A 27,818-nucleotide genomic window follows, 5' to 3' on the forward strand; every position below is an offset into this window, starting at 1 on the left:
TTGCTAAATTGATCGTCTCTGAAAGCCAGCTACAATCAAAAATGAACATTTTGCCAGCAACTCAAGTCGTTCAATTTAGATTATGAATCCAGAAATAGCTTACTTTTTAATCACGTAATCGTGGCTCTTGCTTTTGTTAGTTCCTGAGGAAAGGGTTGATGGACAAACTAGAGTGAACGTTCTGACTTATGTCAGGTGGGGGAAGAAGCAGTGTAGTGCCTTCCTTATTCAATGGCCCGCTTGGTAAGCACTCCAAAAACATTTTGTTGACTGGAAAGAGAGTAGGAGGGAGGGAGAGCCATGACCACCTCTTGCCATGTGCCCGCCCAGGCCAAGTTCAGAAACCTCTCCCTCTACCACCCTGTACCTTTGGTGTTCCCCAGGGCCCAAGTAGTCATGGGTCACTCTCCTCATCCTGGAGAATGCCTGGGCCACCCTAAGGGCCTGTGTCTCCATCTGGCCACTCTCCAGCCTCCACCTCCTCCCCAGGGCCACCTGTCTTGGAGTGCAGTCCCCCTCTCCCATGTTTGGTGCCGAGAGTGGCATAGAACTGGAATGTATCTCCCTCTCAAGGCTCTCTTCTTTTCCACAGGATGTGATGGTAACATTACAGGACCGTCTTTCCCTAAGGTACATTGAGCACTTCGCTCTGGTCCTTGAGTATGCCGGGCCGGAGCAGAACCACAAGTTCCTGCTTCTCCAGGACAAGCAGCCCCTGGCTTATGTAAGTAACCCCTTGGACCTCGCTGGAGAGCTGCCTGTGGCCTCTACTAGAGAAGAGGATTCCGGGTACCCTCTTTCTGGAAAATTCATAATGATTCCCTCAGCCAGCCAGCCCCAAGAAAGTAACAGTTCTCAGTTAAGGTCTATACTACCCACGTCCGGCGGGCTTTGGGCGATGTTCCTTGTGACCTGATAAGGGCATGAAGATTGTTAGCCTTGGTCTCTAGCAGGGAAGGTGTGGGGCAGTGAGTCACTGCATGGCTCCCAGAACGCTGAGATGGAGAGCGGTGTCAAGCCTCCTGTCTCCTGGAGGCCCTGCTTGCTAGACTTCTCTGTCTCCACGAGGAAACTGGGCCTTCTGATGAAGGCTTTAATGTGAAAAGGTCAACAAATGGAGTCTACTGAGACCACCAAGGCCGGGACAAGTGTGGGCTGAGAATGGGCTGAGTGGGGGCTGGGCAGCACGTCACCCACATCACTTCCAAGGCAGAATAAGAGAAAGAGGCTGGGGAGAGCCAGAAGAGGCTGGCTGGTACTTCAGCAATGGGGAAGCACCAAGAAGAGCCAGGGAGGCCCACCAGGGCCAAGCAGGACTCCCAGAGAGGGAGGGAAGGAATTGGAGAGGGACGATTGGGAAGAAATGCCTAAATGGAAGTGCAACAAAAACCATAAACACACACACACACACACACACACACACACACACACACACACACACTTATACAAAAGAAAGGATTTTAGAAAAGACCAATTCTTCAAGGTTAGCTCTCTGTCCAGAGCCTCACAGGTTCTCACCTGTGGAGGGAAGATGGTTAGCTTAGAAGGGAGGCCTATGCAGCCCCCCCCCGCCCCCCAAGAGGCCTTCTGAATCCAATCTCTTTTTCCAAATGGGATTTTAAACTTTTTTATTGCAAAAAAAAAAAATCTCCAACATCTACAAGAGTAGAAGGAATTGCGTCATGAATCACCATGACCTAAGGCAGCTTCAGCAGTTACTCATACATGGCCAGCTTGTCTCACCTATCCCTGCGATGGGATTTTAAAGCTTCGTTTGACTTTTAATCAGCCACTTACTCTACTGGAACTGGGCTTCTCTGCAAGGTTAAAGGCATTAGCCCCGCAGCAAGAAAAGAGTCGGAGATGTTACCAGGAGCGCTCTCTTCTCATCTCGTATCTTGGGCCTTAGACCCCATTGTTGATAAAGTACATGTCCTGGTTCAGTGATTCAAAAAATCCTAGTCACCTTGGGGCACCTGGGTGGCTCAGTCAGTTAAGCGTCTGCCTTCGGCTCAGGTCACGATTCCAGAGTTCTTGTATCAAGCCCTGCATCAGGCTCCTTGCTCAGCAGGGAGTCTGCTTCTCCCTCTGCCCCTCATCCCGCTAGTTGCTCTCTTTCTCTCTCTCTCTCCCTCCGTCTCTCTCTTTCTCTCCTCAAATAAATAGATAAAATCTTTTTTTAAAAAATTAAAAACAAAAACAAAATTCTAGTCACTTTGGACCAGAAGGGCAGGCAAGCCCTTTTCTTGAAGGAAAATTGGGGTGGGCCGGGTGGGAGGCAGTGGTAAGCAGCCACGTCGCTCAGCCCCAAGCCCTGCCTTGAAGAGGCACCAAGCTGGATCTCACTGCTACGGTCATGGGCCACGGATTCCCAGATCTCTTTTCCTCACCCCTCTCATCCCCGGGATTCAGGTGGTACAACGGACACACTACCAAGGAATGAAATGCCTCTTCCGAATTAGCTTCTTTCCCAAAGACCCCGTGGAACTGCTGCGTCGGGACCCTGCTGCTTTCGAGTACCTGTACATCCAGGTAGAGTCTGATTGGGGATACCCAGACAGACAGACCCATGGACAAACAAGCAGTCAGGCTGTTCTGCCATCACTATGAAGTCGCTATGTAAGTTACTCCAACCTCCAGGCAGCTCTGAAGGCCCTCTCCTTTTCTGTTACTGTTGTGGGCCACGGCCACGTTGTTTAGCGTGGTGACCAGAGCCGGCTGTGGCTCAAGTCCCACCTAGGTATCTGGACAGATCTCATCAGTTTGGGGCAGCAAGCAACCCATGTCACTCTGTCACCATCACAGGATCCCAAGGTTTACCAAGCCCATTTGGGTAACGGGGGGTCCCCACCCCCAATGCCTCACTCCCAGATGGAGATGATTCCCAGTTGAGTTCATCCAGAAACATTTGCTGAGCGCTTACACCGAAGCAGGCCCTGGGCTAGGTGCTGGCCACCAAGGTAAACAAAAGAACTGTCCCAGCGCACTAGATCTCATAGACAGACATGTGCACAAGTAAACATAAAACAGCGTGACTGTCCTATGATGATGGCAGAGTACGATGTCAGCAGGAGCAGCCAGGAAGCAGTTTGCCAGCTCTTCTTGGGAGGAGGACAGGGGAGGCTTCACAGAGGAAGTGATGCATGCGCGCTCTTAGCCGTGAAGGATGAGCGAAAGCTTGCTGTGGAGAGGGAATGGAAGGGGCACATTCTAGGCAAAGGGGAGGGCATCTGCAAAGGCTTGGTGGCATGAAACAACCTGGGATGTTGGGAGAACTGTGGACAGTTTCTCACGCCTGGAGTGCGGAATGAGAGGTGAGGAGCAATGAGACATGAGATGGGACAGCACGGAAGCAGGTGGTGAAGGGCCTGCCAGGTCATGACACGCGCAGTCTCCAAAATGATTCAGGCCTGTGTGTTAACAAGCCCTCCGAGGGATTCTGATGCCCAGTGGCATTTGGGAACCGCTGCTTTAGGGCAGTGGGTCTTGGCCCTCGCTGCACTTAGAATTCTCTGAGAAGGTTTGTGGAAAAAAATGTTCTGCTCCACCCTCGACCAAATCAATCAAAATCTATGGGAATGGGCTACAAACGCTGATGTTTTCTAAATTTCTCAGGTGATTCTCGGGGGTAGCCAGGGGTAAAGAAATCCTGCCATAGGGTGGGGGTACAGAAGTGTGGGAAGGAGAGCAGCCTGGGCAGGTGAGCAACTTGGAAAGATTGCCTAGGTGCCGAGGAAGTACACCAGCAGGGCAGCTACTGGGGAGACGGGCTGGAGGCCAGACCAGGGCAGTTTTGGGTGGTGCGGGGGAAGGGATTCAAGAGATAATGAAAAGGTAGAACCAGTGGGCTTTGACTCGGTATGTCTGGAAGAGGTGGTATCATTCTCCAAGTTAAGGAATACAGGGAGTTTCCGGAATGGGTTTGGGGAAAAGATGAGGTCTTTTTGGGATGTGTTGGGTTCTAGGTGCCCAAAGAACATACAGAGTGCTTGACAAGAGGAGAAAAATAAGCTCCAGACTCATCTCTGATGATGTCTCTGACACCTGCAGATGTGCTGGAAGACATCACGGTTGCCCCTACTTACAATCCAAAATGTGAGGAACATTTCTCAGACAGCCCTGGGCTCCTCTACCAGCACTCTGGGGGCACGGAGTTAGGGTTCCTCTATGAATTTTTTTAAGTTTAGTTCTCATTTTGTCGGCCCTAAATTTCTTCATGCAAGCTTCCAGGGATCATCTTGGTTTAATTGTTTTGTAATTTGGTGTCAAGACCATGTCCACCCTGTCCCTCCCCTTCTTGATGGTATGGACTTCACCTGCAATTTCTTCTTTTTTATATCGAACAGCTCTATTGAGGTCTCACTGACGCATAAACCGCACATATTTAAAACAACAATTTGATAGGTTTTGACATATGTTTATGCCCATGAAACCATCACCAAAATCAAGATATTGAGCATCTCCAGCACCCCCCAAAAGTTTCCTCAGGCTTCTGAGGAATTTTCTCCCCACCCCCAGTCCCCAGGCAACCACTGATCTGCTTTCCATCACTGTAGATTAGTTCAGATTTCTAGATTTTGAGATCTGCCCTTGTGTATTTCATTATTCCATTCCTGTTTATTGTTGAGTAGCATTCCATGGTATGGATGTACCAAAGTGTTTTTATCAGTTTGCCTGCTGATGGACATTTGAGTTGTTTCCAGGTTTGGGCTACTACGAACAAAGCTTCTATGAACATTCATGCACAAGTCTTTGTATGACAGGTGCTCTCTTTTCTCTTGGGTAAATACCTAAGGATGGAATGGTTTGATCATATGGGAGATCTCTCTTCCTTTCATTTTTTAAAAAGAAACTCCAATACTGTGTTCCAAAGTGGCAGTACATTTCCACCAGCCACATTCCCACCAGCCACGTATAAGAGTTCCAGTTTCTCTATATCCTTATTAGCACTTGGTATTGTCAGTATTTTTTTTTGAGTCATTTTAATAGTATTCAGTGGTATCTTGGTATCTCACTTGCATTTCCCACCGACTAATAATGTTAAACATCTTTTCATGTGTTTGTTTGCCAGCACACATCTTTTTTTTTGGTGAAGTGTCTTTTCAAATCTTTTGCCTCCTTTTTTATTGGAGTTTTTCATCTTCTTATCACGGAGTTATGAGACTTCCTTATATATCCTGAATACCAGTTGCTTGTTGGATATGTTATTTGCAGTTTTCTCTCCCAGTCTGTGGCTTCTCTTTTCAGTCTCTCAACAGTGTCTTCTACTGAGCAAACGTTTTAATTTTGATGAAGTCCAATTTCTCGGTTTGTTCTTTGATGGATAATGCTTTTATAGATCATGCTTGTGATGCCATATGGAAGAAATCCTTGCCTAACCTGTGACCTTGGGGCCACAGAGATCTTCACCTTTTTTTTTCTAGAAGTTTTCGCGTTTTAGGTTTTATATTTAGGTGTGTGATCCATTTTGACATAATTTTTTTATATGGTAGAAGGTATCGACCACATTTCTCTCTCTCTCTCTCACTCTCTTTATATATGGACATCTAGCTGTGCCTGCACCATTTGTTGAAAAAGGCTATCCTTTCCCCACTGTCTTGTCTTTGCACCTTTGTCAAAAATCAGTTGTCTATAAAGGTGTAGGTCTATTTCTGAACTCTTTATTGATCTACTTGTCTATTTTTATGCCAACATCACACTCTTGATTACTGTAGCTTTGTCTTAAAATCAAGTAACACTTATTCTCTAACTTTGGTCTTCTTTTTCAAAGTTGTTTTGGTCATCGTGGGTCCTTTGCATTGCATTTTAGAATTAGCTTGTCAGTTTCCGCCAAAAATCTGCTGTGATTGTGATTGGGGTTGAGTTGAATCTACAGATCAATTTGGGGAGAATTGACATCTTATGAAAACCGAGTCTTATTTATTTAGGTTTGCTTTAATTTTTCTCATCAAGAAATTCTACTTTTCATTGTACAGGACTTTCACTTATTTTGACAGATTTATCCTTAATTATTTTATAGTTTTTGATGCTATTATAAATGGTTTTGACTTTTAATTTGAATTTCCAGTTGTTTGTCACAAGCACGTAGAAACGCAATTGGGTTTTGTGTGTTGCTCTTATGTCCTGCGGCCTTTCTAACTCATTAGTTTTAGTAGGCGTTTGGTAGATTCCATTGGATTTTCTACATAGATGATCACAGATGAAGCATTCCTTTTCCACTCTTTCTTATGCTGCAGTGATACCACTGTGGCTCCCTAGTCCCTCAACTCACCATGGTTTCACCTCAACCAAATAGGCAACTGATCTAACCTAGGCTGAATCATCAAGAGCTGGTACTCTGACCCTCAGGGTTTGGGGGGCTGTCACACCTTAGCCAGTAGGTCCAGGGGACCCCCTTCAGGATAACAGAGAAGATTGACTCACTGCTGCTTTTGAACTTCAGACCCCAAGAACAGAGTATCTGCCCCACCCTGCGATCTATCTCTCACCCTGGGCTTTGGGGTCAGAGTGCTATGGAGAGCTCCTCCCAGTGTCTCTCTTTATTCCCATCTGAGCTAGTTGAGGATCCCTGTATGGCTGGCGAGTGAGTTGAGACCTCTTGTAACAAGACAAAAGAAAGAGAGTGGTGCCATGTCTCACGTTTGCAGTGGCCTAGATGTTCTGCCCATTTGGGCCTCCCCCTTGTGCACATCTGTCCCTGAGACGCCTGTCCAGGATCTGCTGAATGAAGCAAAAGAGTGTCCCTGAGACCCAAGGTTCTTCTGTTGCCTCTCCCCCAATGGTAGAAACTTCCTCCTCCCCTTTATCTAGAATGTCTTACTGGACACCACAGTTCTTTTCTGGGATGCAAGGGAGTAGATCAGGGTTGGAGGGTGCGGTGGGGGGCGTGGAGAGGGAACATCTTTTTTAACTGACAGGTTTGGACTGCCCTCTCCTGCAGAGTCGGAACGATGTTATCCGCGAACGCTTTGGAATGGACCCCAAGCCAGAGATGCTTTTGGGCCTCTCTGCCCTCCACATCTATATCACAGTCTCGGCCACTCGACCTAGTCAGAAGATCTCGCTCAAGAATGTGGAGTGAGTTGTGCCAGGGCCCTTCACCCTTCGGGAAGGCGGCAAATAGCTGTAGAGGGAGAAAGTGCAATGGTTGAGCTGTGGTATGCTTTTTAGGAACATAGGGAGGTCCCTATGTGGGAGTGAAAATTATGATTCCTCACACCTAGACAGTGATGCCTTCGAGCTCCAGCTTCTACCAGGGAATCGTGGCCAATGGGATCTCTTGCCCCCATCCCTCTTTCTTTTTCTTGCAGGCTTCATCCCTCCCTCTGCCTCTCAGATATAATTTCTGCCTCACCATATTCTTTTCTCCGTCCCACTTTGTGGTCCTCACTAATTTCTTGCTTTTCTTCTGCTTTTAGGAAGGAATGGGGCCTGGAACCCTTTCTTCCCCCCTCCCTCCTACAGGGCATCAAAGAGAAGAATCTCCGGAAATCTCTGTCTCAGCAACTGAAGGCCCACCAGACACATTCTCCCAGCGGCACCAAGGTACCCGGTGTCATCCATTGGGTGCCCTGCTCAGGCGCTAGTGGCTGTGGGGCTCTCCTGTGTGGTTTCCCAGCAGGTCCAGTCTTCTGCCCCCCCCCATTTTTGACTTGGGTTCACATCCAGCTTGACTGGATGTGAGGGATGATGGTGGAGAGGGATTTTCCCCAAGCCCGAGCCTCCCCCAGAGACCGCTGGGGCACGTCCCCAGGAGAGCCCAGGATCCTCAAAGCAAAGGGGCCAAGATGCAGGAGGAGGCAATTCTCAGATCATTCCACCCATTTCGTCAGTGCCGACTGAGTACCTGCTGTGTGGACAGCACTGGACTCTGGGGAGGCATGTTTTCCATGGAAAGGACTGCTCTGTTCTTATTAGCTTTCTAATTTGTCAGGCGTGGACTAGGGAATTCTGGTAGATGAATGCACAGCCTGGTGAGACAAGGCCTGACCTGGAGGACGGGTCACTGGGCAGTGTGTCGAGGGTTCGAAGGTTCATGTCACTGCCCTGCCCCCTGAGGGACTCCCACTCCCCACCCCTCCAGCCCTGAAGGCCTCGAGTCCTTCTAAGTCTGCCAATCCTTCCTGCCCAGGAGGCAGGAGGCAGGAGGCGAGTTTAAGGCACCAGAATCAGCATTCAGACACAAAGGACACAATCACCCCGCCCTGCCCCCCCAAATACCACCCATTCCACCTGGTTTTACCCACAGGCTTCTCTTTTAAGATGCAAATTTCCCCAGAGAGTTAAGCCAGGCCTACCTTGCAGCGTGTATTTAATCAAATTGTTTTCTTCCCAGAGGGAGAACAGCAGCGTGCTCCCCAACCATCTCCTCAGCAAATACTGTTGTTTTTTTTATTGAGGACCCCCCAGTACTTGGGCCGGAGAAGCAAAGATGAAAAAGGCCTGCCTGCTCCCCACCGTTAAGTCAGGCACAGGCTAGTGGGGAAACACGGCAGTCACAACACAGAGCGACAGTCAGTCACAACACCATGCAACAGGCGTGGAGGCTCTGGAAACACGGAGGAGGAGGAACACCCAGCCCAGCCTTAGGGAGGTAGAAAAGGCCAGAATTGGTGCAGTTGATGCCAGATCTGGGTCTTGACAGATAGGAGTTTGTCTAGATGAGGGGGAGGCCGGAGGGGGAGGAAGACTTTCCCAGGCAGGCAGATCCATCTGTACAAGGCCGTGGGGATATAAGAGAACATTGTGCATGGAAAGAAATGCAAATAGTTCAGCATAAGCAAGTACAGAGAGTGCAAGGCACATGCCTTGGGAGGGGGGCACGAGAGAAAGCCGGAGAAGTTGGCAGGAGCCAGTTCCTGGAGCATCTCGCGCGCCTGTGCCATGGAGAGGGGTTATACTTCACCCTGTGGGCATCAAGAAGCCATTGAAGGATTTAAGCAGGCGGCTGACATGACTAAACTTCTGTTTTAGGCTGCTGCCCTTAAAAGCAGTGTGGAGGGGTTGAGAGAAAGGAGTATGAATAGGTCGGAGAGGAAGTTAGGAGGTCCAATCAAAGTGATATGGCGGCTGGTGGCCCTCAGGTGGGAGAATGAGGGGGGAGCCCGTGTGAGACAGCTTTCTGGCTCAAAGGCCTGGGGGAAGCTGGTACCACTGAGAGAGACTTTTCTACAAGGGGACAGCAGAGGAAGAGCAGGCTTGAGGCTTAGGGGTGCTCAGGATTAAAGGCATTGATTGGGACCCCTGGCTGGGGATGGCCAGTACCAAGGCAGCAGTAGGGGATCTCAGGACAGAGATGGAGATGAGGACAGACATCCAAGGTAGGGAAAGATGTTGGAATTATCCCAAGAGCAAAATGAGCAAGCTGGGTTTTTAAGGGACAAGGAGCAGGAGGTCAGAGGAGGGTTTAGAAAGGGACATGGGATGGCCAGAGGCAAGAGTTGTCCAAACTGGGAACTTCCTGCAGTTTTTGTGAGGATCTCCTCACACACCCTGTGTGGCTTGCTAATGAATCTGACTAGTGCCCGTCCTGAGATGTTGACGCTCCTTCCTGAGAACACAGGTTTGCTTTTCCTGGGCAACTCAGGCTTCTCACGTGTCTGCATGGGTTGTTTCCACAGGGCTCTGCAATTCAGGCAAAGCTCCAGTATCTTCGAATTCTGAATGAACTTCCGACCTTCACAGGCGTTTTGTTCAACACTGTGGGCCTGGTCAGTGAGGGCAGTGGTGGGGAGGGAGTCCCTTGTGTGCATTTGGGCTTGGGTGGGAGGCAGGAGGGACTCCACTAGAGGTTTAGGGTGGCATTCTTTGTCGGCAAATATTTCTAAAGACCTTCCTCTTCCACCTCTTTCTCCCTCTCCCTTCCCATGGTGCTCCAGTCCCACCTCTGGTAAAATGGTCAAGTAGGAGGCCATATTTGTTTTCAGTATCCCTCCATGACCCTTCTGCGTCCCCTTCCTTGATTTCAGAGGTCAACAAACTTGTTGCATAAAGAGCTAGATGGTACATATTTTAGGCTTTGCAGGCCATTCGGGTCTCTGTCACAACTATTTAGCTGCCATTATAGCATGAAAACAGCCATAGACAATGCAGAAACAAATGAGTGTGGCTGTATTCCAGGAGCTCTTTATTTATGGACACTGAAATTTGAATTTCATGTGATTTTCACATGTCACAAAATATGGTTCCTTTGAATTTTTTCCAACTATTTAAAAATGTAAAAATCATTCTCAGAGTGTGGGCCGTATAAACGCTGGTGTTGGACCGAATTTGGCCTGTGGGCCAGAGTTTGCCAACCCCTGCTCTGCCTCATTGCCTTTCTCCCTAGCCCTGCAGCCCTCCCGGCCCCTGACCCCAGGCTTTCTGAATCTGAGTACTTCCCCCTACCTGTCCAGGGCCTCCACTGTAGTAACACCCCAACCTGGCGGCGCACAGCTGGTTGCCCTAAACCTGTGCCCCAGGCTAGTTCTCCCTAGTGAGCCACAGTGAAAGGAAATTCAAATCATCTTGCTGACTGGATCCAGGTGCTTGTCATGCTCTGGGGAACATGCTGTCATGCTCGTGGGGCACACTGATGGAAAGCCGCTTATCAAAGTGTCTATAGCAGACCCAAAGACGTTCCTTGGGGTGATGCTAATGCCAGGCAATGGGCCAGCAGAGGGCTCAGGCTTGATGGTGCTCAGGAGCCTGTCAGGACCACTTAAGGGAATCCGGTCCATCAGGNCCCCCCGCCACTGCTGACATTCATATAAGTCATTCCTTTGGGTTAAGGCTGCTGTCTTTGCAGGGATGCCAGGGTGGCTCAGTGGGTTAAGCATCTGCCCTTGGCTCAGGTCGTGATCCCAAGGTCCTGGGATCCAGCCCTGCATCGGGCTCCTTGCTCAGCAGGATGCCTGCTTCTCCCTCTGCCTGAAGCTCCCTCTGCTTGTGCTCTCTCTCTCTCTCTTTCTCTCTCTCTCTCTGACAAATAGATAAATAAATAAAATCTTTTAAAAAATAAAATAAATATTTTTAAAAAGACTGCTGTTTTGCCAGTCAAAGAGCAAATGTCTTCTTCGCAGGGAGGGGACTCCCCGCCCCTGCTCGTAAGCACCCAATCAACTGCCCACACCTGAGGTGGAGTGACTGTTTAGCTTGTGGCACTGGGTGAGGAGTGCGAGTTTAGGTGACTTTTGGGCGAGGAAGTGAAGACCAGACACAGGATGCCACCCGTTCAAGCAGAGCCCTGGGTTGGGGTACCAAGTCGCCGGCTGCAACAAATGGAAAGTCCGTGGGGAAAAGGATGCTGCAGAGCTTTAAAACACAAACCTCCCCGATGTCAGGATTTTGCTAGAGCCAGCCCTGCCCCTGCCCACCTCACTCAGCCTATTGCTGAGGCTAAGGTGTCCATTGAGACCAGTGACCCGGGGCCTGCCCTGGGAACAGGAGCATCCCAGATCATTTTCCCCTCATGGTGGTCCCTCTGCCCTGGCACTAAGCCCCAGATGTTTCTACACCTCCCAGCAGAACCAGTTCAATGCCTGTTTACTATTTCCTCCTGCCTCCTCTGCCACCTTCTCTGCCCTTCTTTCCGTGAATGCTGCCCACCACACTCGGGCCCCAGGACGAGAAGCAGTCAGCCACCACTCTCCTGGTGGGACCCCGTCACGGCATCAGCCATGTTATTGACCTCAAAACCAACCTCACCACTGTGCTGTCCGAGTTCAGCAAGATCAGTAAGATCCAGCTGTTCCGGGAGAACCAGGGCGTGGCCCGGGTGGAGACCAGCATCATGGATGCCAAGGTAAGCCGGGCTTTGAGGAGCTACTCCTCTCCAGAGACAGGCCTTAGGAACAGAGGAAGGAGTAAACTCAAGAAAGAGAGTTTGAGCCTTTCCAGTGAGAGTCAGTTATTCTGAAGTGGTTCAGACCCAGGCCCCCTTTGGGCTCATCTTTCTTTCCTTTCTCAGCCCTGTGGGACATGCTGTCTTGACCACATATTAAGGTCAGCCAGTGCTGGGGAAGGCTAGGAAGTGTCAGATCAACCCACAAGGGGTCTTCAGCAGAGGGCAGGACAGGGCAATTGAACTTGGAGCTACTCCCAGGCAGTGGCTTCCCGATCTTGTGTCACAGCACACACAGAAAATGGCATTTATGTGCAACAATGGGATAAATGGTCCAGCCCCAGAGACTTTGGCCTCCCCGGGCCCTGTCTGGCCACCCCAGAGGCTGACGGGATATGCGCACACCAGTTGGGGAGCCCTGCCATAGGCGTACACACTTGGAATCATAAAGGAGGGGGTGCCTGAATATGTGGACAGACCCAAGGAGGCCTGGGGAGATGGGGAACAGGCAGAGCCTAGTCTACATTTTACCTCCCGGAGTCCAGCTCTTCCAGAATCTTAGAACCTTTCCCATAGATCAGCTCCTTTAGACTGGCAAGTACCTGTTACCTGTGCAGAGTCTGACAGCCATGATCAGCCACCCCCTCCATGGCTCTCTTGTTGAACACCCAAGTAACCAGTGTGGGTGGGGGGCAGGCTTGCCTGCCAGCTGGCGGAAGCTATTAAAGGAGGTGCAATTTGTCTTTCTTTAAGGATTTCCCAGGGTGAGATGTTGTTAGCAGATTAAGAGATGGAGTGTTTGCTGTTTCTAAAAGAGCAAATTATTTATTTTTGTCTTTGTGAAACTCAGAAAGCTTTAATATGTTATTTTTTCCACCTGTGATTCCCAGTATTCCCATTGGTTTAGGAACCTGCCTGGATCTGATATCTAATTGGCTTGTGACCACTTCCTCAACCAATGATCGCTGCCCTCCTCCGCTGTTGTTGGGTAAAAAGCCAAATGGACAGATAGGGAAGGGAGAGGAAAGACAAGAAGACATGCAGGGTAGATGTGGCTTCCTGAGAAATAGAAAGGGTTTAAAGCAGAGAAACAACTTTCCAGATGACTCTTCTTCTATGTTGTACAAGTGATTCTCAACACTGGCTGCCCAATAGAATTTCCTTGAGAGTGTCTTTAAAATGCAGATGCCTGGGTCCTGTTTCCAGAAATTGTGATCGAATTGGTCAGGGTGCAACCTGGGCATCAGGATTTATTTACTTTTCATTTCCCCAAGTGATTCTATAGTATAGCCAGATTTGAGAACCTCTGGGTCCTTGGGAGGAACCAAGCTGAGCAGGGTCAGTGGATACTGACTGAGTGAGGAGTACTATTCTCATTTCTAGGAGCGATCCAGCCACAGGTGTGGGCATGAATGCTGCCCAGGAGGGACCACGGTCTTACTGGGGAGACTAGACTCACACAGACACACTACTTGCCTTAATAATACAACATCAGACCATGTATGGAGCTCTGGAATCAGAGTTGACCAGGTCAACTCCCAGCTCTACCACTTCCTAGCTGTGTGACCTTGAAAAAGTGTCTTAACCTCTCTGAACACTGATTTCCTCAATCATGCAATGGAATGCCTATCTCAAAAGGTGGTTGTTCAGGATTAAATGACAAAATGTAGGCAAAAGGTCTTAGCACACTGCCTGATACATGGTATGTACTAAACAAATGAGACCTGTTATTTCTTGAAAAGCAAAACAGCAATGAAGAAAAGTTAACATGAAGGAAATTTTGCAGGTGAGTATGGTGCAGAACAGGGAGCAAAAGAACGGGAAGGGGTTAACCAGAACTGGACTCCCACAAGAGCGTGTTTTAAGCTGGATCTTGAAGTGATAGGCATGGATTAGCAGAGAGAAGTGGGATTGTGTTCACAGGCAGAGAGCAAGCACAGAAATAAGCAAGCCATATGTGCAGGTCGATAAGCATAGTTGCTTGGCTGGAGAGAATAACGAGAAAAAAGATTGGAGAGATTGAAGGTGGACAGAACAAGCTGGCTAAAAGCTTCGAAGGCAAGGCTAGTGTGAAGCCAGGGAGGCGAGGAAGGGATCGTGGCCCTAGCACAGGGACAAAGTGATGAGGGCAGGGCGTGCTGGAGGGACAGCAGTGGTTGTGAGAAAGAGCCAGTGTGAAACCTACAGACTCACCAAGCACGTGCATGCAAATACCCACACACGTTCCCCTCTTATACACTCAATGCACATGTCTTAACATACCTAACCCTTACTGCCTGCTGCCTGTATCCTGGGTACGCGGAAGACCGGGGCTATGCACACAGCACACGGAGGGTCCAAATGGTGGGTGAGAAGACCACATTACGCGATAAAAGGGACATGGCGTTGGGGAACTGAGGGGGCTAGGAAAATGTTGCACTCTGCTGAGTGGGAAACAGCACATGGTAGGTGGTCAATAGTTCAGGTATGCCCCACTTGGCAGCAGGCGAGACGGTGCACGTGAAAAACCACAGGAGAATTACCCATTTTGCATTAGAATGTTTGTGCTAGGCAGAATAGTGGCCTGCTCCCAAAGATGCCCATGCCCTGATCCCCAGAACCTGTAAATATGCCATGTGATATGGCAGAGAGGAATTAGGGTTGCAGATGGAATTAATCAGCTAAAATTTAAGATAGGGCAATTATCCTGGATTATCCAGGTGAGCCCAGTGTAATCACAAGGGTCCTTAGAAGAGAGAGGTAGAAGAGAAGGTCAGAGTAATGGGAGGTGAGAAGGACTCAGCCCGATCTTGCTGGCCTCAAAGATGGGGGAAGAGGCCATGAGTCAAGGAATGTGGGTGGCCTGCAGAAGGGACACAGCCCTGTCTTCCCTTGATTTTAGCCCAGTGACACTCGAGTCAGATTTCTGGCCTCCAGAAGTGTAAGAGAACAGATGTGTATTGTTTAAGCCACTAAGTTTGTGTCGATTTGTTACAGAAGCAACAGGAAACTAACATAACAGTGAGATTCCTTCAAGTAGGAAACTCTCATCCCCTACATTAAAGATAGGATTCAACTGCGAAACGTGCTGCTCACCCCCACGTTTTGTTACATAAGATCGGATACATCTGTAATCAGAGATGTCTGCTATGTGTATCACTCTAAGGCCGTGCCCTATAAAATGGACAGGATGGTATTTACACTTTTTGCAGATAAATCAGCAGAGGCAGGATCGATGATATGGAGATAGAAGAAAAAGAGGAAGATTGAGGGAGAAAAAAAAAAAGATCCAGGCTTCCATCCGAGGTCATTTAGTATGAACTCAGCATTGCTAGGAAGCAGGCTAAACCCAGTGGGAGGTACAAGCATGAAACGAAAACAAAAACGTGGCTCCTTGCCCTCAAGAATCTCTCTGTGCTGTAGGAGAGAAAGAAGTGTGCCAATATGTGGCATTCCCAAAGAGGGCGCCAGAGAAGAGGTACCAAGAGCATATGAGGATACAGAGGAGGGCAAAATTAATTCTGGCTCGGGGATTAAGGAAGCTTCCTGGAGGCATTCTGTATCAGCAGTATCTGTGTTTACTGTGTGGTGCCTCTCTCCATATATGTGAAAAAGGGAAGGATTGCGGTGGGGGGGATGGGGTCTGGGAAATTGGCAAACAATACACACCAGGACTTCACAGAACTGCTTGTTTAATGTTTCCCAGCATGCCACTGCAGAAGGTATGCTGAAAAAAGAAAGTGGGAATTCCCTTAACAAGGAGCATGGAAGTTAGAAACCAGACTTGGTTCATTTCCTCCTAGATACGCCACTCTGGCCTGGGAATATTCTGGAAGGGCCTGGTGAAGCTAAGATTCTTCACTCAGAGCAGTAGTCCTGAGCTCTGACTGCACATTCGAATCATGTATGGAGATTTAAAAACCACTAGTTTCCCAGGCCCTTCCTCTCAGACCATTTAAACCAGAGTGTTGGGGTGTGAGGCTGATATAGGTTTTTCAAGCTTCCCAGGGGATTGTGATGTGTGTCTGGCCTGAGAACCACTGCCTGAAAGTGATATTCTGCCTTGTTTCCAAATTGGCTGGTTATGCCCAATTAGCCTTCCCCAGGGCCATGGAGGCAAGATCCCAAATATACTGGTCCCCTGGGACCCAAGGACCATTGCCTTGTACTCCTGCCCTTCTGTGTCCCTGGAGTCCCATCTTTTTCCAGTTTTCAGAAATGCTAGATAGTGCACTGAGGCTACCCCAAGGCCAGTCCCCTCCCTAGCTGGCATCCCAAAGTGCAGGATGCCTTCAAGTTCCCAACACACTCTGAGCACCCCAGGAAGGAGACAGGGCTGAGGCATAGCAAATTAATCCCTGCTCTACCTTCTCATGGCTGGCCATGCCTCCAGCCCCATCCCCCTTTTCTCCTTTAACGTTTGAAGATGGCCTGGGCATATTTAGTTATAGTTTCACCCTGCTTACTTCCTGTTAGTGGATTGAGCGTGAGGCACTATGCAAATCTCTTTCTCCAAGAGACAGCAGTCTGGGACTGAGACACCACTGGGCCATTACCATACCCCATTACCGCAGAAGCACGTAAGGGGGAAAAGAAATCATCAAAGGAACATCCCAAGGGATCTCTTGTGGCCCAGTGTGTCTCCTGTTCCCGTGTTTGAGTTTTATTGCTCTAGTGCTTTCTGTAGGGACAAGCATTACATTAGACGTCATGATCATTAAAATCCTATTTAAAATAAAATGTCTTTGAAGGCTTCTAAGAAAGCCTTTCCAGCCTCTTTGCTTGCCTGCCTTTGATTTGATTTTTACTCCTGCTGGCGGAAGGCACATTTGTGTTCCTTTGACAAGTTCCTCCTTTTGGCCCATGCTTGGGGTCCCCAGTTGGCCGTGCGGGTGTGCAGAGAACAGTCTCCCGATGTGCTGGGCCGAGCCAGCTGGGAATGTGCCTGGCAGTCTCTGTGCACAGGGTTTTGCCTTCGTGCAATTTCGTTACCCACATCAGGCTGTATTTGGGGTAAGAGATAAGGAGGGGAAACTGAAGTGAAGTCAGACAGGTAAGTCAGTCGGCCAGGTAGTCAGTCTGCCTCTGACCTGTCCATTGGCCAGCCAGCCAACCAGGCAGCTAACCAGTCAGGGTGTCAGGCTATTAGGCATTCTGCCTGTCCTGCAGCCAGCTTGTCAGCCAGGGCATCAATGAATCAGACTGCTCCGCAGTCAGCGAGTCAGTCCATCTGTCCATCAGTCAGTCAAGCCAGTCAGCCTTCACTTTGGTCAAATGGAATGTCATTCTAGTAGTCAGCCAGCGCCCTTTCCTCAGAGAAGCTCTTTCCAGCTTCCGAAACCCAATTAGTCACACGAGCACACATTCACACCCACCCACCCACACACTGATCCAGAACATTCTATGTTCTGATAACTCTCTGTACTTTCCTTTCGTAGCGCTTATCACACCTTCCACTCATATTCATTTGTATGATTATTTGGTTTCTATCTTATTTCCTGTCAAATTATCAGCTCCATGAGGGCAGGACCTGTGTTAGCCCTGTTCTGCGATGAATGGCTATTATCTGTCAGTGGTTCGTGCTGTCCACGAGCTATCCCACCAGCATGTAGCAGTTTGTTGGGTGTGCAGAGTGGGCCATGGGGGCATTTCAGCCAGAGAGAACAGCATGAGTTAAAATATTAAGTGATCAAAGAACATGGCATCTCTGAAAAACTGGAAATGCTATGTCATTGCTAGAGCACAAGGAGGGGGGCAGGGATGGGAGGAGGGTACAGGCAAGCTAGTGGGAGCTATGCTTGGAGCTGTAGGTCGAGTCCAGGTCCTAAGGGGTTCATGTGACATGAGAAGGCAGTAGATTTAAGGTGATGAGATTCTGGACATTTTAAGTGAGAGTCGTGTTTTAGAACCTCAAGCAGCAATATGGAGGTGAAGTGAAGTGAAGTAGGTAGAGACTGGAGGCAGGAAGGCCGATCAGGAGGCCACTGGGAGTCCTGAGGTTAGTGTGTCCCCACCTTTTCCATGCTGTGAAAAATGTCACAGTTTGGCCCACTAGAATAAACAGATGAGGCAGCTTGGGGCCAAAGGCAACAGGACTCAGAGGCCAAGGGCCTGGGACCCCAACCCACTTGTCACCATTCACACATACCTTGAGAAGTTTTGGTGTTGGAGGGATACAATAGGGCCTGAAGTAAAGCGGTGGCAGCAGGAGCAGCCATGATGTCGGCAAATGCTCTTGAGGCAAGCCTAGTGAGTCTTGGGTCCTCCTAGTAATGCTGGTAGCAGCTGTCCACACCCAAACCTCCGTGTATCCTTCTGCGGTTAAAGGCAGGGGGCAAGGCCCTCTCCCCCTCCTCCAGCCCATTCCCCTTCTGTCTCTCCTCTGTTGTACACAAGGTTGACCATTCTGTCGTGACTAAGAAGAGGTACAAACACCCCCTCTGCCACTTCTGAATAATGACCCAAAGGGCATGTTAACTAACTGGAGTTCAAACAAAAACTTCAAAAAAATGACCCAAAAGTAATATCTCGTCCCTGGTCCCCTTCTCACTCGAGAAAGGAGCCAGTTGCTCCTCGGGGTACAGATGGTCCCTTTTCTTCTGATGGTACTGACTGAGCTCCACAGGAAGACCATCAACTCATCGCCTGTGGGGGGGGGGAAGTCCAGACGCCTTACTGTGGCGTGCAGTGTCATCGGATTAGAATAACTACACAATCCAAGATAGGATTTGATCCAGCACAAGACTGTGCGATAGAGACATAGCAGTGAAGTAGGAAAAGAGTTCGAGAGGGAAACAGGCTGAGGATGGTGATTCCTGGGAGGCTGCACCAGAAGAGCAAGCCAAAGAGAAAGACGGAAACGGTCAGGGCCTACAGAATCGGAACCCAGTGTTACCTCATGGAAACAGAAGCGAAGAGAAGAATTTCCAAAGGAGAAGGGGGGATCGGTGTTGGCAAATGAAACAAGCTGAGAGGTGTGGAAATGTATATGAACAATTGTGTTGAGCTGGAAAGAAGCTTCCCTCCTAGATCAAACCAGACTTGACCCACACGCGTTTCTGTGAATAAGGTTTTCTTAGAACCCCGTTATACCCACTGTTGAGCTCAGGGATTAGCTATGGCTGCTTTCACGCGACAATGGCAGAGTTACTGCAGCAGAATGTGTGGCCCACAAGGCCTAAAGTATTTGCTGTCTAGGCCTTTACAGAACAAGTTGGCCAACCACTGGTCTGGATGAACTACAAAATAGTCAACCCGAGCTATGTGTCAGGATGCTGGGAGATCGATAGAAAGGGGACTTGTGCAACTTTATTTAAAAGGTGAGCTTGTTTGGATTCAGAATTCTCCCCCAGGTGATGATCCAGGCCAAGAAGGCTAGTCTAGTTGGTGACCAAGTTCAACCAAGTCTTCCACGATGTTCCTTGTACTGCCCCTACCCTCGTGGATGCCCTCATCACCTCTCATCTGGACATAGCAGGAGCTACCCCACTGGTCAGGGAAGGGATTCATTCCATCCTAATTCTTTTAGCTCTTAAAACCTGGTCTGGGAACCCCCAAAAGTCAGGGTGAGTCATGGCCCCATGGCTCCCTCTTCAGCCAGTCTCCATGGGTCTTTATCTGGAGGCCACTGCCCTGCCCCAGGGGGAATGCTCCCATGGCTGACTTCAATCTGACCCAAACTTCTTGTCAAGCCACATTTTGTCAAGCTCCCATGGCTGACTTCAATCTGACCCAAACTTCTTGTCAAGCCACATTTTGTCAAAATCACGATACAGATATTGGGAAGGTTTCTTGAAAAGGTATTGATTTGGGGGCGGGGTTCTATCTTTTTTCGGTATAACTGTGCCAAGTCACTGAAACAGTCAACCAGCTAACCCCAGGATTAATTTGACTGATTTAGGGTCAAGAACAAAAGTCAACATAATATGCTAGCATTTCCTAAAGTAGGTTAAAAAAAAAACTGCAACCCTACTACCATGAGATTTTCTATAAAAATAGATAGTTTTGGTCAAATAATTTGGAAATGTTGGAATCCTAAAGCACTCCCACCCTCAGTTAACATTTCACAGCACACAATCATATGTCAAAGCGTTTGAGAAGTACAAGGCTCTGCATACCTTTGTCTGACCCAGTGTATCGGACCAAGGAACTGTTTCAGGGGGCACCAACTAACATCTTGAGGACACTTTAGGAAAGAGGGGGGAGCATGGAGATCTGAGCAGGGCTGCAGGCCAGAAAGACTGGGCCCAGAAGGCACAGTGAAGACTTTGTTGCATGGAGGGTCCATGTTCCGGGAGCTATTCTGAATACCAGGCAGGGAGGGCTATAGAGATGAGCAAGAGATCGTTTGTGGGTTCAGGAACTTTCTATCAGGGATGTTCCCCAGTCCAGCCAGGACTCCCACGTTCACTTCACCTCTCCCAGCTGGCCCACACATCTGCCGGGCCCCGACAAACACAAATAGAGCCATGCAGCAGTCACACGATGTTATATAATTTTAATCTTTTTTCAGTAAAGGTGGTTCATAAAATGTGTAATTAAAGGTTGATTTAATTTTGATACCTGGGTATGAGTTCACTGTAAATAAACTCTCAAATCAGAAAATGATCTGTCAGTCCACGTGCCTCGGTTTTTGGTTCAGAAAGTATGATCCCTGTACCTCCGAAGGGCATCTTTTCTTCACGGTCGGCCTCCTGGACACGCGTCTGCTCCTCTCCTTCCCACGTCCTCACGGTTCTTCTTGTCTCTCCCCCAGCCTCTGGTGCTGTTGATGGAGTGGCCCGAAGCCACCAACTTTGCCTGCCTGATTGCGGGCTACTGCCGTCTCCTGCTGGACTCCAGGAAGATGGTCTTCTCCAGGCCTGCCAGCCAGCCTCTTCTGCCTCCAATGATCAAGGCAGGTAGGGCTCAGCCTCAGTTTTCAGTATGCCGGAGGCCCTTTGGACCCTGGACACGGGCGGGGGGGGAGCTCTGCTGCCTTAGTGCTTACCCCATTCCCCCAGCACCCTGGTTTCCCAGGAGCCAGCGCTATACCGCTGCGTCCTACCTGGCACGAGCCAGTGGGATAGAGAGCTGGCCTTCAGATGGGCCTGTCCCACGAAGGATGCTCCTGACGACACATCGCAATCAAGTCAGTGAATGAAAGTAAGATAAAAATAGCAAATAAGCAGTAAGTAGAGCCAGTTAGAGCATTGCGTTAGATCGAAGGCACAGCCTTAGAGGTACAGTGATCTAGGAGTGATGCGTGGGTGTTCTGGCTTGTGGAAGGTGGAGCTTGAAAGTGAAGATAAAATCGTTCTTTTGTTCTTCTTAACGGGATTGACAGAGCTGCCTGAAGTTAAGAGGCCGTGGAAGGCTGGGGTAGGCAAGATTGTGCAGGCGCAGAGTATAGTCCTGAAGGAAGCTTAGAAATACGATGGGATGACCAGTAAGCAAAGGTCAAGTGCAGCCCCCAACACGAGGCTTCCCAGTTAGGCGACACCGCTCGGAGCTATCCTGGTGCCGGCACAAGCAGGGGCCTTGGGAAGATCAGCCCAGTCCGGATCCAGCTGCCCCCAAACCAAAGCAGGAGACCTGAGGGCAGGTGCTTCACATATTAGACCTAAGGCTCACCTACACGCAGGAAGTGCTCCCCCCAGCCCAGCACCCACACGTCATGGCGAAAGCTGAGAATTCCCACCCCCAGTCACCCTCCTCGCCTGCCAAAGCCTCTCCCTCCACTTGCCTGGCAGCTCAACCATTTCTTCTCTCTTGAAGGCTGCAGTATGATCACATCTGATCTAGATGGAGGAGTTTGGGGAGTTCAAGCACACTCCCACTGGCTGCCCCAGCTCCCGGAGAGCTGTGTAACCCCACACACCCTGTCACCTCATGGTCTCTTCATCACAAACATCATGACAAGCCCATGTGTACATCTCCTAACATTGTCCACAGGACAGAGAAGGCAAGCCACCAAACACAGACTGGGGAAAGGACAGGGGCCCAAAGGACAGGTGGCCCCGAGGCATAGACAGAAGCTCCACATAGAGAAGCAAAGGAACTGACTAGAAATAGGAAGAAACCAGGAGGCCGAGTTGCCACATGTCCCCAGGTGAATAGCTCTGGAGCAGATGGCCATAGGTGTTACCAAGCCTGCAGATGACCAAGTGACAGCCAAGCCCATGCTAGCATTGTCATTGTCCCTTGTGGTCCTCTCTGTCATCCCAGCTAAGTCAATGATGCCTTTTACTGAGCAAGATGGGGAGAGAGAAAGGGAGAAGGAAAGGCAGAAGAAGGAGCCTGGAGCCCACCCGAGAACCAGATGTGGAAGTGAGGGCTCTTTGGGGGGATCCACTTTCGGAAGGCCCCAGAGAGAGCTCTGTAGTCCCACCTGACTTCCAGAGGGTTCTGTCATCCCATCAGCACCCTGGTCAGTGCTGCCCTTAAGTGTACATCTCTCTGTGGGGAGAGTGGCACCAAGCAAGGGCACAGGCTTCCTGTCTCCCTTTGGTCTCACTGAACACACCCAGGACTGCATCCCTGTTGCTTCTCCAGAAGCAAATCAGATTCATGGGATTCTCTTGAAGGTGTTGCAGCCTGGAAAGAAGGCTTCTATAAGTGCCAGGCAGGACTTCAGAGCCCCTCCCTGATTCCTGAGCATCCCCGTTGGGGCCTGCAGAGTGACAGTGGCTCAGCTGCCTCTAGCACAGGACCTGTCTCAGTGCAGGGACTAGAGAGACCACCGTTGTGTTCCCCTTGTTTGTTCTGCTTCGCCTCCCCAGGGGTGTGGGTCCATGCCTGGGCCCAGTGTTTGGCCTTTTGAACTGTTAGCTGCTGGCTCGATAGCAACCACTAAGTGCTCTTGGTGGGTGGGGCACAGTAAGCGTTATAGCCCTGCCAGCTGGGGGCTGGCATGCATATCTGACCTCATGGCCCCAAGAAACAGACAGGGGGGCTGCAAGCAGCACACTGGGGAGCCCTCCACCCAGGTTACAGCGCAGGGCCATCAGTTCCCGGTACAAAGCTGAGATACATTTCCTCCATGCCCCCCCCCCACTTTCATCCCAGAAAAGAAGCCCCAGTGCCCAGTTGTTGTTTAGCAAAGATCTCTAGGGAACAGGCATCCTGCCAGTGTCCTCCAGGCTTTTCCCTCAGGGCCGAAGCTTCAGCCGTCTTAAGGGCCTGATCTCTCTGTCTGGCTCTATATTCTTGTCCCACAGCAGCTGCCAGCTAGCCCAACTCAGTGCTCAGCTGGCCTAGCCTGAAGGAGGCTGTGAAACCAGCAACTAGGAAAGAAAGCATCACCTCTCACTGGGGGGCCCAGAACAAAAGGAAACTGGGGACATAGAGGGGAAGAGTTTTATCAGTAGTTTCCCCAAAGTAGGTATTCCTCTTACTCACTCCACAACTATTCCTTCCTTCCTTCCTTCCTTCCTTCCTTCCTTCCTTCCTTCCTTCCTTCCTTCCTTCCTTCCTTCCTTCCTAGAGGCATGTGCCTGTGTGTGTGTGCCTGCACTGCGCTAGGGTGGGGAAGGAGCAGAGGGAGAGGGGGAGAGAGAATCTGAAGCAGGCTCCACGCCCGGTGTGGAGCCCAGTGCAGGGCTCGATCTCACCCCTGAGATCATGACCTGAGCTGAGATCAAGAGTCGGACATTGAACCGACTGAGCTGCCCAGGGGCTGTGCAACAACTCTTTCTCAAGCTCGCGGTATGTGCCAGGTCCTTGCCCTCGCTGAGCTTACAGCCTAGTGGGGGGACACAGGCAGATGATTGAATGGACAATGTCAATACAGTAAGCGCCTTTGAACTTACATAAACGAAATTCAACTGCCACAACCAAAAAACACCTGGGCTTAAGGACACAGCTTAGAGAATGTGTTCAACAAATGCCAATTCTTACCTGTACCGGGCTGTTGGGAGATCCGGAGGCAGCTGCCATCTCTCTCCAGTATCGTGGGGAAAATCCAGGAAAAGGAGGCTTTGGGAGCCCCAGTGGGGGCCACAGTCAGAAGAACTCACTGATTTTCTCCCATGGTTAGGAAACAGCTTGGTCTGGTAAAAATTGAATATTCTGGCTAATGGCTACTGTATATCCCATGCATGGCTCACCCGTTTTCATGTAGTTAAAACCCAGCGACACACAAGAGAACTAAAGCTTGACTGAATATACTAGGTACTTTTTTGATGATTCAGAAAGAACTTGAGGACCTCTAAAGGCCTCTAGGTTGTCCCTTTGACCAGTATTGATCATCAGACTGTGAAATACAGCAAAGTCAACTAATAGAAAGCTGTTTGACTCCATGTTACACTGACTTGTGTGTGTGTGTGTGTGTATTTTTGAACATAACTCTAGTTGGATCACCATCCTGTTCTTTGCAAGCATTTTTGTAAAAGTCAGTCTTCTGAGTGGCTGAGTACAGAGAGCTAGACTAGGACATCCCCCTTGGGGAAAGCTGATGAGCAATTTACAGCAAATTTGCAATCTGAGAGGCACACTGTTCCAGCCATCAGCCGAGCGCACCTGGCTCTCCTTGCATTTCTAACCTTATGTGTGGAGGAGATCTGGGCTTTTCCAGACACATTTTCTCCTCTGCACAGCACTGTACCGCTCCTCGGATCTGGAAATCACAGTACCAAGTGGTGGGCTATGCATCACCGGCCCTGTCAACCTGCTGTTGGGAAATGTTCCCACCTTGCGGGGAGGGGAGCCATCCTTAGACCTCATCTGAGAGGGGGTCACCACCTGCTTATTGGCCATGCCCCTGGGAGCCACCTCTGATGGCAGCTTAGCACCAGGCTGGCTGTGATGACTGTGCAGCTGTCTTGAAGGTAGTTAGCACCTGGTGCGTGGCCCCGACCTGTGGACCATGCCTGAGGATAGAAACCTCCAGAACTGAGAGTCTGTGCTCCTGACTTAGCACTGCCCTAGAGCACTTCTTCACTGAGGCTCAGAAGGTCGTGATGTATTATTCCCCCAGCTGATCCAGAGCACCCTGGATACAGCCACTAAGGCCTGAATTGATCCCACTCGACATAATGACGTTGACTCTATATTGAAAGGGGCAGCAGGCTCTATGGAAGACAGCAAGGGCTTGGAATCTGGAGGTGGAGACCATGTCTTAGCCACGCGACCATGAACAAATTCCATAAACGGGGCCCTGGTTGCTTCATCTGTAAACTGACGATAACAGTACCTACGTCAGGAGAGATTTGACAGGATTATGTGAGATAAACCCCATAAAGTTCTTTCAAGAGCAGAGCACATTTTTGGCTCTTTTTATAATGATTGAGAGTTTGCTTGGTGCCCAGGGCTGTGCTTTTTTTTTCTTAAATAAACAGATTTTCTTTTAAAGATTTTATTTATTTATTTATTTATTTATTTATTTAGAGAGAGGGAGCACGAGTAGGGGGAGGTGCAAAGGGACAGGGAGAGAGAGAGTCGTGATGCAGGACTCAATCCCACCACCCCGAGATCATGACCTAAGCCGAAACCAAGAGTCGGACGCTTAATCAACTGAGCTGCCCAGGCGCCCCTTAAATAAACGGCCTTATTGGGGCGCCTGGGTGGCATAGCGGTTAAGCGTCTGTCTTCGGCTCAGGGCGTGATCCTGGCTTTGTGGGATCGAGCCCCACATCAGGCTCCTCTGATATGAGCCTGCTTCTTCCTCTCCCACTCCCCCTGCTTGTGTTCCCTCTCTCGTTGGCTGTGTCTAACTCTGTCAAATAAATAAATAAAATCTTAAAAAAAAAAAAAAGAAACGGCCTTTTTGAGACATAATTTCCAAGCTAGAAAATGTACCCATTTAAAGTTCACAACTCACATTTTAAAAAAGATTTTAGTTACTTATTTCACAGAGAGAGAGATGAGAGAGAGAGCACAAGCAGGGGGAGCGGCAGGCAGAGGCAGAGGGAAAAGCAGACTCCACATCACGCAAGGAGCCCGATGTGGGGCTCGATCCCAGGACCCTGCAATCATGACCTGAGTTGAAGACAGATGCTTAATTGACTGAGCCACCCAGGCACCCCAACAACTCAGCATTTTTTTAGTATATTTAATATATTTACAGAACTGTGCAATCATTGTCACAATTTAATCTTAGAACCGTTTTCCCCCTCCTAAAACAAACTGTACCTATTAGCACTCATTCCCTAGTTCCCTCCAGGTGACCACCCAGTGTTAAGCAACCATGCATGAGGGGCTTTCTGGGTCTACAGCTTTGCCTATCCTGGACATTTTGGATAAATGGAACCATACAATATACAGTCTTTTTATGGCTTGCTTTTTTTTTCATTTAGCATAATGTTTTCAAGGGTTCCCCATGTATATATCACTACTTCATTTCTTTTTACGGCCCAATAATATTTCATTGCACAGACAGACCGCCTTCCTTCACCCATTCATCAGTTGTTGGACAGTTGCATTGTTTCTACCTTGTGGCTATTATGAATGTTGTAAACCTTTACGTACAAGTGTTTGTGGGGGCATAGGTTTTCGTTTCTCTTTGGTTATACGACTGGAGCAGAACTGCTGGTCAAATGGTAACTCTGTGTTTAACTTTGAGAAACTGCCAAACCGTTTCCCCAAAGGACTGTACCGTTTTACATTACCGTCAGCAATGTCAGAGGATTCAATTTCACCGTATCCTCACCAATACTTGTTATTGTCCATCTTTTTTTTTTTGAACATCCATTTAGTGGATGTGAACTTCTATCTCGTGGTTTTGATTTGCATTATCATAGCTGATGGTGTTGAACATCTTTGTATGTGCTTATTGGCCATTCATATATCTTTCATGAACTGTCTATTCACATCCTTTGCCCATTTTTAAATTGGGCTCTTTTGACCATAAACATGAGGGTTTATTTTCTGGACTCTCAATTCTGTTCCATTGAGCCACACGTTTATTCTTAGGTCAGTACCACACCATCTTGATTACCATTGCTTTGTATTAAGTTTTGAAATCAGGAACTGTGGGTCCTCCTACTTTGTTCTTTTTTAAGATTGTTTTGGTTAATCTGTGTCCTTTGTGATTCCATATGGGTTTTTTAATTACCTTGTCAATTATTACAAAGTCAATTGGGATTCTGATAGGGACTTTGTTGAATCTGTAGATCGATTTGGGAAGCACCACCAAGTTGGATTGGAAGACGCACAAGATTGGGTCTTCCAATCTATGAATATAGAGTGTCTTTTCATTTATTTAAATCTTCTTTAATTTCTTTCACAAATGTTTGTAGTTTTCATTGTCAAGTCTTGCTCTTCTTTTGTTGAATTTACACCTTGTATTTTATTCCTTTTGGTGCTATTGTAAATAGAATGTTTCCTAATTTCGTTAGTGGATTGTTCGTTGATACTGTATAATAATACAATTAATTTTTGTATTGTCCTTTACTGTGTGACCTTGCTGAGCTTATTAGCTCTAATAATTTGTGGCCTTGGGATTTTTTTCCATACAAGGTCATGTCATCTGCACATAGAGACAGTTTTACTTTTCCTTTTCAATATGGATGCCTAATATTTCATTTCATTGTCTAATTGTCCCAGCTAGACCTTCTAGTACAGTGTTGAATAGATGTGTTAAGAAAAGAAATCCTGAGCTTTGTCGTGATGTTAGGTGGAAAGCTTTCAGTCTTCCATCATCAGGTATGTTTGCTGTGGGTTTTTCATAGATAATCTTTATCTGTTCAGGAAGTTCCCTTTTATTTCTAGCTTTTTCAGTTTTATCATGAAAGGGTGGTGGCTTTTGACAAATTATTTTTCCGAGCCTATTGAGATGATCATGTGTTTTTTGTCCACTATTCTATTAACATAGTATATTACATTAATTGATTTGGGGGTATAATACCAACCTTGCATTCCTGTAATAATGCATTTGGTCATGGTATATCATACTTTATATATGTTGCTGGATTCAGATTGTTAGTATTTTGTGAGGAACTTTGTATCTATATTTATAAGAAATACTGTTCTGTAGTTTTCTTATGATGTTTTGTCTAGTTTTGGAACCAGCGTAATATTGACCTTATAGAATGAGTTGTAA

The 27,818-nt window shown here is 48.5% G+C and overlaps 1 protein-coding gene across 1 annotated transcript in view; it reads left to right on the forward strand.

Annotated features, from left to right (window-relative positions):
- The window catches only part of FRMPD3 (FERM and PDZ domain containing 3), a 75,487-nt gene that overhangs the window by 38,757 nt on the left and 8,912 nt on the right, over positions 1 to 27,818 (forward strand). The window contains exons 8-14 of the mRNA XM_034649034.1: positions 593 to 724; positions 2,413 to 2,532; positions 6,941 to 7,077; positions 7,419 to 7,545; positions 9,621 to 9,710; positions 11,603 to 11,782; positions 20,556 to 20,700. Coding sequence (XP_034504925.1) covers positions 593 to 724; positions 2,413 to 2,532; positions 6,941 to 7,077; positions 7,419 to 7,545; positions 9,621 to 9,710; positions 11,603 to 11,782; positions 20,556 to 20,700 — 931 coding nt within the window. The remainder of the gene's footprint in view (positions 1 to 592; positions 725 to 2,412; positions 2,533 to 6,940; positions 7,078 to 7,418; positions 7,546 to 9,620; positions 9,711 to 11,602; positions 11,783 to 20,555; positions 20,701 to 27,818) is intronic.

This window comes from Ailuropoda melanoleuca, chromosome X (genome assembly GCF_002007445.2).
Source record: "Ailuropoda melanoleuca isolate Jingjing chromosome X, ASM200744v2, whole genome shotgun sequence".
Classification (NCBI taxonomy): Eukaryota; Metazoa; Chordata; class Mammalia; order Carnivora; family Ursidae; genus Ailuropoda; species Ailuropoda melanoleuca.